Source organism: Bison bison, unplaced genomic scaffold, assembly GCF_000754665.1.
Source record: "Bison bison bison isolate TAMUID 2011002044 unplaced genomic scaffold, Bison_UMD1.0 scf7180017864386, whole genome shotgun sequence".
NCBI classification, from domain to species: Eukaryota; Metazoa; Chordata; class Mammalia; order Artiodactyla; family Bovidae; genus Bison; species Bison bison.
This window is the reverse complement of record NW_011494958.1, coordinates 1,303,303-1,315,242: the sequence shown is the minus strand read 5'-3', so window position 1 is coordinate 1,315,242 and position 11,940 is coordinate 1,303,303. Positions and strand designations below refer to the sequence as shown.

The 11,940-nt window shown below is 41.8% G+C and overlaps 1 protein-coding gene across 1 annotated transcript in view; it reads right to left on the bottom strand.

The window, feature by feature from the left end:
- Positions 1 to 11,940, bottom strand: part of MTUS1 (microtubule associated tumor suppressor 1) — a 67,160-nt gene that overhangs the window by 6,043 nt on the left and 49,177 nt on the right. The window contains 4 exon segments of the mRNA XM_010858369.1: positions 400 to 495; positions 643 to 716; positions 2,432 to 2,537; positions 4,663 to 4,877. Coding sequence (XP_010856671.1) covers positions 400 to 495; positions 643 to 716; positions 2,432 to 2,537; positions 4,663 to 4,877 — 491 coding nt within the window.

Sequence of the window (11,940 nt, the reverse complement as noted above, 5' to 3'; positions counted from 1 at the left end):
TGTGAACTGCTGATCTTTTTTTTTTTTTTTTTTTAAAGAATGACTATTGTGGTATATAAATTATATCCCAATATAGCAAGTTAATTTTTTTAAAAAGTGAAGTCTTCACATAAAGAACTCTGACCCTAATTGAGACTTTTCCTATCTTCCTGAAGGTATTAGCATAGATCACTAGCAATATATTGGATTTCATCTGTTATGCCAGTTTTTAGAATTAAAAAAAAAAGACCCACTAGTAACCAAAGAAGCCACTGTATACAGTTGAAAAAGCATACTGCAGGCTATGAAAAAGACTCCAAACCCATACTATTTCTCTAGCTGCTGAATACTTAATTGACTCTAAGAGACAGTTGAACAGAAGGAAAATTCAATAGTGATAGGAGAGCATACATGACTTACTAAATTTGCTTTCTCTCTTGATATTCTTTTCTGCTCTTCTGATTTCAACTTTTCATTTAAAGTGTCATTTTCACTCTTCAGATCACTGATTTGTTTCTGAAACACAAACAATGAAATGTGGAACATGAGTAAACAAGCCGGCAGCAGAAATGTGGCAGATGTGTGCACAGAAACATACCGAAACCACACAAGCCTCAAGGTTGATGACCAGGTGTGTGTGTGTTAGAGACTGAGATTACCTACCTCTAGTGATTCCTGCTTCTCGTAAAGCAGATCCTCGAGGGATTTCTTTTCCATTTCATGGCTTTTCTTGATTTCTGAAAGAAGTGATTTTTGAGTCAATACCACCCTATGAGATCACTGCATTCTACATTCATTAAAGCAGGGGATATGCGAGTTGACTATGAGGCACTGTACTTATGTTACTTTACATTTGTACGGTACTTTTGTATAAATCAAGCTACTTGGTCTCAAATTAGCCTGTGAGGTGAGTAGGGCAGCTAATTCCCATTTTATGGATGAGAACATAGAGGCTCAGAGAGGCCAGAAGACCTCAGGGAATGTAGAGCATGCCTTCAGATTCCCGGGCTGAGTCTCTGTGCTCTGTTCTAGTTGCTCTTTATGAACCAGAGAGAAGCCTCAAAGTAAACCCATCTCCAACAGAAAGCAAGAAAACCAGTGTTCACTAACATCTACCCTGGGTCAGTCACTCCACATGTTCTCATCGCTGACCTCATACAACACATCTGTTTTTCTGGTGAGAAGGCCCTGACAAAGCTCGCAGGGCCAGTTCCCACCACATGTCCAGATGTTTCTCTGTAGATGCAACAGGTTCAGGGCAAGAGCTTTAGCTACATGGGCACTTATGTTGTGTTAAAAAAAAAAATGGCTTCTTATTCTTTTCTTTTTTTTTTCAGTTTTGATAATTTCTTTTTATAAAATTTATTTATTTTAATTGGAGGCTAATTACTTTACAATATTGTAGTGGTTTCGCCATACATTGACATGAATCAGCCATGGGTGTACATGTGTTCCCCATCCTGAACCGCCCCCCCACCTCCCTCCCCATCCCATCCCTCTGGGTCATCCCAGTGCACCAGCCCTGAGCACCCTGTCTCATGCATCGAACCTGGACTGGTGATTCATTTCACATGTGATAATATATGTGTTTCAATGCCATTCTCCCATATCATCCTGCCCTAGCCCTCTCCCACAGAGTCCAAAAGACTGTTCTATACATCTGTGTCTCTTTTGCTGTCTCACATGTAGGGTCATCGTTACCATCTTTCTAAATTCCATATATATGCATTAGTATACTGTATTGGTATTTTTCTTTCTGGCTTACTTCACTCTGTATAATAGGCTCCAGTTTCATCCACCTCACTAGAACTGATTCAAATGTATTCTTTTTAATGGCTGAGTAATACTCCATTGTGTATATGTACCACAGCTTTCTTATCCATTCGTCTGCCGATGGACATCTAGGTTGCCTCCATGTCCTGGCTATTATAAACAGTGCTGTGATGAACACTGGTGTACACGTGTCTCTTTCAATTCTGGTTTCCTCGGTGTGTATTCTTTTCCTTTTACTTCGCCTCTTCTAATCATGATGAAATAAATGATTTTTTTATCCAGCAAGTGCCATCTACTTTTCCCAACAGTCCAGTGTACAGAAGTGCCTGGTGTGGGCCCTTCACTGCGGGCAGGGTGTAAACTCACAGATCCTTCCTAGGATCTGAAGTGGTCAAGCACAGCTACTACCAAAAAAGCCATAAAGTTCCTTAAAAGTTCACTCTCTTTCCTAAAAGACTGGCATTTATTAAAAACAAAACAAAACTCTTATCTGCCTCCTTAGGGGAAAGGGCATGTGCCACTCCCAATAAACAATGCAAAAAGAAACCAAGAAACCCTCCAAAACCGAACACCACGGGGCATTCTCTGGAGGGGAAGTTATGAATCATTTCTGTGTGGAAACACACCACGCTGTTCCATGAGCTCTTATTCTATTTTAATAGAGAAAAAGCATTCTTGCCTGAAAGGGAGTTTTCATAGGCCTTCTTTAGCAATTCTATTTTCTCGGAGTGGCTTGCTTCAATTTTCAACTTAGAGGTTTCGTGGGTAGCATTTAAGTTGTCAAACTGTAAGAAAAAACCAAAACAACAGTTTTACCAATAAAATCAAGTCCTAAGGTGAATGAATAATAGGCGGCAACATTAGGAGATGTGACACATTAGCTTGCATTCAAGTCTAAAGGGCTACCAGGCACATGTAAAGCTGAAATGAAAACTTGATTTTAAAAGGGAGCAAGGAAATTAAAGAGAGGTTTAGGATGTACTATGAAGTGAAAAACACAAGTTACTAAACAAGAAAAGAAGAAATGCAAACCAATGTTTTAGCAGTACCAGAATGCTTACAAAGGGATTATTTCTATGTAGTAGGATAAAGGGATGTTTTATTTTTTTAAATATATCTGAAAAAAACCCTCCAAAAACATTAATTTGAAAAGATCTATGCACCCAGTGTTCATAGCAGCAGTTCAGACATTCATCCTATTTATAAATGCCAAGACATGAGAGCAACCAAAATGTGCATCAACAGATGAATAGATCAAGAAAATGTGGGGTGTGTGTATTATATGTATGTATGTATATGTACATCTGTGTGTGTATATATACATACGAACAATGCAATACCATGGAAGCATTAAAAAAAGAATGAAATTTTTCATTTGCAGCAACATGAATGGCCTTGGAAGGTATGTTATGCTAAGTGAAATAAAGACAAATACTTTATAATGTCACTTATATGTGGAATCTAAAAATTACAGTAAACTAGGGACTTTAACAAAAAAAGAAATAGACTCACAGATATGGAAAACAAACTAGTGGTAACCAGTGCGGAGAGGGAAGGGAGAGAGGTAATATAGGAGCAGGGGAATAAGAGGCACAAACTGTTAGGTATAAGATAAGCTACAAGGATATATTATATAACATGGGGAATGCGGTCACTACTTCATAATAACTATAAACACAGTTATAATCTTTAAAAATTGTGAATCCCAATCTTCCAGTTCATCCACCCTCCTTCCCCCACCCCTCTTGGTAACTATGTTTGTCGTCTACTTCTGTGACTCTTCTGTATAGCCAGGATTTTATAATAACTGTAACAGGAGTATGGACTTCCTTATAGCTCTTTGGTAAAGAATCTGCCTGTGATACAGGAGATCTGGGTTCGAGCCCTGGGTCAGGAGGATCGTATGGAGAAGGCAATGGCCATCCACTGCAGTATTCTTGCCTGGAGAATCCAATGGATAGAGGAGCCTGGCGGGCCACAGTCCATGGGGTCGCAAAAAGTCGGACACGATTGAGCGACTAACACTACTATAACTGGAGTACAACCTTTAAAAATTATGAATCACTATAGGAGATCAGCCCTGGGATTTCTTTGGAAGGAATGATGCTAAAGCTGAAACTGCAGTACTTCAGCCACCTCATGTGAAGAGTTGACTCATTGGAAAAGACTCTGATGCTGGGAGGGATTGGGGGCAGGAGGAGAAGGGGACGACAGAGGATGAGATGGCTGGATGGCATCACTGACTCAGTGGACGTGAGTCTTGGTGAACTTCGGGAGTTGGTGATGGACAGGGAGGCCTGGCGTGCTGTGATTCATGGGGTCGCAAAGAGTCGGACAAGACTGAGCGACTGATCTGATCTGATATTGTAATTCTGTAACTTATATAGTGGCTTCCCTGGTGGCTCAGTCAGTAAAGAGTCTGCCCACAATGCAGGAGACCTAGGTTTGATCCCTGGGTTGTTGGGAAGATCCCCTGGAGAAGAAAATGGCAACCCACTCCAGTATTATTGCCTGCAGAATCCCATGGATGAGCCTGGTGGGCTACATGTCCATGGGGTCACTCATGACTAAGTGACTAACTTTCACTTTCAACCTTTAAAAATTGTGAATCACTATATTGTAATTCTGTAACTTATATAATCTTATACAGCTATATTTCAATTAAAAAAATTTTAAAGGGTTGTTTAAATTCTATCTTTTTTCTTTCAGTCTTTCACTCAACATACATACATTGCTTTGATCATAAAAATTTACTTTAAAAATTGTTTCATTTATTTAAATCATAATGAAATTCATCAAGGGACATCCAACAAAGAGAAGGTCATCAGAGGAAGACCCTCATCAGACAACAGTTAGAATTCAAATTAACAGCAATGGCCAAGCACACGCTCAGGTTCGAAAAGTACAAACCTGCTCCTGCAATTGAGTTTTGTATTTCTCTGCTTCTTCTATGTAGATGTTCTGAAGCTTTTCACATTCCCCGGTGTAAAATTCTTTAAGCCGATTCTCCAGCTCTGTTAGATCAGTCTGGTGCTGCTGGTTTAGCTTCTGGACAAATCCTTCATAAGCTATTTGCAACTCATTCCTGGCTTTTTCTAACTTCTCACAGGTGGTTGAAACGGTGACTGAAAAGAGATGGAAAAAGGAAAGGGAAGATGACACTCAGCCTGCTAAACGGCCTACATTCGTAACATTCACACACAGCTGTGATGACTCGGAAAGCAGTACTCAATTCTCGGGACCAGATTCTCAACCATAACAGTGCAGAAGTGAAGGGTAAAGTGAAGGGAAGGCGAGGAAATGGTCTCTGGCAGCAAAAGGCCAACTGTCTATCAAGCAGTAAGAGAAGTCCTTGGGCAGAGCCAGGTTCCCAAGTGAAGAGCACCCTTACGTGTGGTGACCAATCAGTGCACGGGCCTCAAGGAGAAGAGGCTCTGATTGGCTGAGGTGTCTAAGGCCAGCCCCTAGGGGAGGCAGCTGAGACAGAGAAGAAACAGAGACGGTAAGACCACAAAGAAGAAACAGACTTTAAGTTTGTATCTGATTGGAGCCAATTTAGACTCATTATGAAAAATAAAAGATTATATGGAACACAAATCATCAGAACATAAAAACCTTAGAGAAAACACATTGAAAAGCTACACTACAATGTGAATAAATTGAAAGGTTAACATTTTAAACAGGCAAAGTAATTTGATAAACGTAATTTAAAATCAGGTCATTCTAACCTTTCACTACCACTACCCAGAACAGAATTATTAACAGTACCTTGCAGAACTTGCACATGAATAAATAGCCACACATGCTATAATAAATCCTGAAAGAAATGGGAGAAAACATTTGCAAACAAAGCAACTAATAAGGGGTTAATCTCCAAAATACAGAAATAGCTCATGCAGTTCAATATCAAGTGAACCCAATCAAAACATAGGCAGAAGAGTCAAATAGACATTTCTCCAAAGAAAACATACAGATGGCCAACACACACATGAAAAGATGCTCAACATCACTAATTATTCAGTTCAGTTCAGTCGCTCAGTTGTGTCTGACTCTTTGTGACCCCATGGACTGCAGCACACCAGGCCTCCTTGTCCATCACCAACTCCTAGAGCTTACTCAAACTCATGTCCATTGAGTGGGTAATGCCACCCAACCATCTCATCCTCTGTCGTCCCCTTCTCCTCCTGCCCTCAATCTTTCCCAGCATCAGGGTCTTTTCAAATGAGTCAGCTCTTTGCATCAGGTAGCCAAAGTATTGGAGTTTCAGCTTCAACATCAGTCCTTCCAGTGAACACCCAGGACTGATTTCCTTTAGGATGGACTGGTTCGATCTCCTTGCAGTCCAAGGGACTCTCAAGAGTCTTCTCCAACACCACAGTTCAAAAGCACCAATTTTTCGGCACTCAGCTTTCTTCATAGTCCAACTCTCACATCCATACATGACTACTGGAAAAACCATAGCTTTGACTAGATGGACCTTTGTTGGAAAAGTAATGTCTCTACTTTTTAATATGCTGTCTAGGTTGGTCATAGCTTTTCTTACAAGGAGCAAGCATCTTTTAATTTCATGGCTGCAGTCACCATCTGCAGTGATTTTGGAGCCCCCCAAAATAAAGTCTCTCACTCTTTCCATTGTTTCTCCATCTATTTGCCATGAAGCGATGGGAATGGGACCAGATGCCATGATCTTAGTTTTCCATGAGGTATCACCTCACACCAGTCAGAATGGCCATCATCAAAAAATCTGCAGACAGTAAATGCTAGAGAGGGTGTGGAGAAAAGGGAACCTCCTACACTGTTGATGAGAATGTAAAATGGTACAACCACCATACAGAACTGTATGGATATTTCTTAAAAAAACAAAAAAAAAAAACAAAAAAAAAACCCTAAAAATATTACTACCATATGACCCAGAATATACCCAGGGAAAACCATAATTCAAAAAGATACACACAGCCCAGTGTTCACTGCAGCACTATTTACAGTATCCACACACAGAAGCAGCCTAAGTATCCTCTGACAGAGGAGTGGATAAAGAAGCTGTGGTATATATATAGAATGGAATATTACTCAGCAGTTAAAAAGAACAAAACCATTTGCAGCAACCTGGATGGACCTAGACATTGTCATACTGAGGGAAGCCAGACACAGAAAGACAAACATCATGTAATATCACTTATATGTGGATCTAAAAAAAAAACGGGAGGGGTACAAATATTTACAAACTAGAAGCAGAGTCATAGATACAGAAAACAAATTTTTGGTTACTTGGAGGAAAGGAGATACATTTGGAGATTGGGATTAACACATATACACTACCAAATATCAAACAGGTAACTAGTCATCTCTACTCCAATAAAAAGTTTAAAAAATCATTTCACGGGAAGTTTGGACTTTTCCAGCCTTCCTTTCCCTACTAGATACGGGGAAAGATGTGCTACCGTACCCTTAAGGAGGATGTACATTCTTCACATCCCAGAGTGCCCACAGACTCTTACAAAACAGGTACTGATAAGTCTGTTATAAAGTAACCCTTACCTCTATTTTGGTAAGGAATATGTATTTCTGGAGTAGTGGAAGGAAAAAGATTATTTCATGGAGAAAAGGAGGTTTACATCAATGATTATTCTACCTAAGTAAAGGGAAATTGGCTGGCTCCTGGGATGAATTTTGGACAATCATGTAGACTTGTTTTCTTGGGAATATGCCACATGGCAGTAGAAATTCTAGCCCTTGTCCCACATCAGTATTCCTCCAGAGGTAAAATAAGTCATGCTGAAATAATGACAAGCATGTGTGTGTTCTCAGTCCCGTCTGACCCTTTGCGACCCCATGGTCTGTAGCTCACCAGGTTCCTCTGTCCCTGGAATTTTCCAGGCAAGAATAGTGGAGTGGGTTGTCATTTCCTCCTCCTGGGAATCTTCCCGACTCAGAGATCACACCCATGTCTCTTGCATCTTCTGCATTGACAGGTGGGTTCTTTACCACTGGGCCACTAGGGAACCTTTCAATGACAGGCATACTGTCTGCTAAAGAGAACCCTAAAAATTCAAGTAAGCCCACAAATATTTACTGAAGGGGAAAGGAAACAGGAATAGCAAAAACAAAGTGAGAACTACTAACGATATTAAGGGTGAAAACTATTCCACATGAGCAATGATGAGGCTGCACAGTGCCCCTCGGGAGCTAGAACATTGGCGAGGCAGAAAAGTTGGAGAGAAGAGTCAAAAAGGTAGATGGAGATCAGACTATATAGACCATTGACATCACTGACAATCATGCCTTGGGACTAAATTTGGGAAGTGGTTTTTTTCTTTAAAAGAATTTACGAAAAGATAATGGTCATGCTAATTGCTACAGAACGCCCTTCTCAGATCGCTAATTATCAAAGGACAAAGAAGTGATTCAGGGAGACAAATGTGAGCCAAAGAACTAAAAGCTGAGTTGGCCAAAAAGCTCATTTGGCTTTTTGGTAAGATCTTATGGAAAAACCAACACAGACTTGTTGGCCAATCCAATAGTCATTTCTGCTGCCTTTCCAAAATCATACAAATCAAATTATAGGGCCACAAGCCTCCTTGTGTGAATTCCAGGTTCTTCACATGAAAGTAGGAAACAGAAACCTAAACTGCAAGCTGTCAACAAAGGCATCAAGAATAGCTTTTCTAGCAGAACTCTTGATTTTACACCTTTTGACTTAATTCCCTTGGGATTTCACGTATCAGCAAAATACAAAAGAAAACAAAACAAAAATTCTAGCTCATCTGAATGCTTGTATCTGAGATAAAATGTCTATGTGGACCAAAAACTAGAAGAGCTTCTGTGGGGAAGTTAGCAGTAACACCTGCTGGATTTCAACACATCTGCTTGTCATCAGATGACTGTCAGTCTGTTTAACTTAAAAATAAAATAGATGGAAATCTTCTCACATTGGTGGCTGAACAGGGTGTTTCCTCTTTAAAAAAAAAAAAAAGCTTAAATAGTGTTTAACTTTGTTGGCCTCTGTGGGTGAGGTGAAAGAGGACAGGAGGGAAGGAAGGGGAAAGTGGAAGAAAGCCCCCGGGGGAGCGGGGCTGCGGGGCAGGCCGGGCCCCAGGTGACGTCAGCCTGCAGCTGTGGGGAGCAGCTGGTTCATAAAGCCATCTCTCACACGAAGGGCTCTGTGTTGAGTGAACTGGCCGGGGCTCGTGGGGAAGCATTTACTTGGCATAAAGACTCATGGAATACTTCTTTTCTGAAGGACACGCATGTCAACACTGCATCAAGAGTTCTCGCGACCCCTCTACCACCGCACACTCGTGGGGGGAGTGGGGGTCTCCAGCTTCCATCCTGTACTTCTCCCTGTATTTACTACAGGTTAGGAGCGATTCCTAGGCCACCTGGGCTCTCACTCCTGTAAGAGCCTGTCCCTTCCCTGCTCATTCTCCAGGGTTCCTTTCATGGTAAGTCAATCACCCAACACAGTCAAAGAAAACATAAATCTCTCAGAATCTGGACTAAGCAAGGAGTTTTTGCACAGGTTTAGGCAATACTGTTTTCATGGAGTTACTGCACAGACAGAAAATCCATGCAGTGCAAAGTGGTCCTTCTGTCCTTCCTGGTGGCTCAGATGGTAAAGAATCTGCCTGCAATGCAGGAGACCCGGGTTTGATCCCTGGCTCTGGAAGATCCCATGGAGAAGGGAACAGTAACCCACTGCAGTATTCTTGTCTAGAGAATTCCATGGACACAGAAGCCTGGTGGGTTATAGTCCATGGGGTCACAGAGTCAGACACAACTGAGTGACTAACACTTTGGCCTCGCTGTTATAATTATTCTGTTAGGCGAGTTTTAAAAGCATGTGTGTGATGAAGGGCACCAACGAGACCACTGCCTGTAGAGAAATCGTGCACATGCTGGTAAAATGAGAAAGCCCCTGCGGCAATCTACTCATTAAAACGAGAAACAAATTCTTCAGCATTAAGAAACAAAGAAAGAAACTGACTCACTTACAAGATGGGCCCTAGAACACGTCGCCACATTACAAGCTGGAAGTTGACATTTTCAACCAGAGATGAACCAGGCCAGAGAAGAACCCAAGGCCAATGACAGGACAGGAAAAACAGAGAGACACTCCCCTGACAGTTTAACACATGGAAAACTATTTCAGAAATGGTGAAAAGCTTGAAATCTTCCCTTTTAAGTTATCTGGATGCCATCTAGAAAAGGCACGATGCCAGAAATACCTTTGACAACAGAGCTGGTTTCATCATGGTCCTTTAGCCCTTTACCCCGAGGGGTGAAGTCCAGCTGTCACCTAATTGGTCCTGGAGGCCTTATCTAAGAGGAAGAGGTCAGGCCTGTATTATTTCCATCTCATGGAGGCCAATTGCCCTTTGGTGACTGATGAATGTACTGTTTACAGAGAAAAACATTACACAACCATGGCTCTAAATTGTTAGTATTCTTTGGAAATGATACAGAGGTTTTCTTAGTTTTTGTATCCGAGCAGCAGGCTTCATCTTGAGACAACTGGAAATATTTTAATTCTCAGGAACACAAATAAGATGTCTTAATTGACAACAGTAAAATACTTATCTGACCCATACCGCTTAGCTCCTGTGTGATTTGCGCAAAACACTTAAGCCTTCTAAGCCTGAATTTCCTTATTTTTAAGATGGAGATAATATGCCTGTGTTCCCTGCACAATTAAATAAAATATACATGGGAGCACCTGGCCAGGTGCCTAACTACAGTAAGCATGCCACAAATGTTACTGTTACTAGCATTGCAGAAGTCCACCAAGTCACCAAATGGGCTTGAAGAGTCCTCAAAGACAGACACTCTTGAGGGGTATTGGACAGACTGTGATAGTTACAAAGTAGCATTGCTTGTCTAGTATTCAAAGAAGACAGACAGAAACACACACCCCCCACACCCCCCGGATAGGGTGTGCACCCACTTCAGAAGTTCACTTTCTTATATGATTGTTCTTGACATTATATGCCATAGAATTTCCCCAACTTTTAGGTAATTTTATCTAAATTGGGCATAAAATATGAAAGAGAAAAAGGGGAAAGAAAACTGGGGCGGAGGTAGGGTCACTCTGAAGATCACACAGTTTTATGATGCCCTGTAGATACCGTGACAGAAAGAACAAACAGGAAAGCGAGATGACGTCACCCTCTGGCCGTGGGCCCACACCTTCTCTAGATGCTTCCAGCAGGCCTGCTGTGGCTGCTGCCCTTTCCCTGAGCTGAGTTCCTCTCTCTGCTCCACCCAGCAGGGACAGGAGATGCTTGGTCCAGCCTTTCCTGCCTCCTCCAGGTCTCTCTCTGGCCACCTCATCTGTTAGATCGATACAAAAGGTACAAACAGTACCAAGAGTTCCTGTATACCCCTCACCTCACTTCCCCAGATGTTCAGTTCAGTTCAGTCGCTCAGTCGTGTCCGACTCTTTGCGACCCCATGAATCACAGCACGCCAGGCCTCCCTGTCCATCACCAACTCCCGGAGTTCATTCAGAATCACGTCCATCGAGTCAGTGATGCAATCCAGCCATCTCATCCTCTGTCGTCCCCTTCTCCTCCTGCCCCCAATCTCTCCCAGCATCAGAGTCTTTTCCAATGAGTCAACTCTTCGCATGAGGTGGCCAAAGTACTGCAGTTTCAGCTTCAGCATCATTCCTTCCAAAGAAATCTCAGGGCTGATCTCCTTCAGAATGGACTGGTTGGATCTCCTTGCAGTCCAAGGGACTCTCAAGAGTCTTCTCCAACACCACAGTTCAAAAGCATCAATTCTTCGGTGCTCAGCCTTCTTCACAGTCCAACTCTCACATCCATACATGACCACAGGAAAAACCATAGCCTTGACTAGACGGACCTTTGTTGGCCAAGTAATGTCTCTGCTTTTGAATATGCTATCTAGGTTGGTCATAACTTTCCTTCCAAGGAGTAAGCGTCTTTTAATTTCATGGCTGCAGTCACCATCTGCAGTGATTTTGGAGCCCAGAAAAATAAAGTCTGACACTGTTTCCACTGTTTCCCCATCTATTTCCCATGAAGTGATGGGACCGGATGCCATGATCTTCATTTTCTGAATGTTGAGCTTCAAGCCAACTTTTCCACTCTACACTTTCACTTTCATCAAGAGGCTCTTTAGTTCCTCTTCACTTTCTGCCATAAGGGTGGTGTCATCTGCATATCTGAG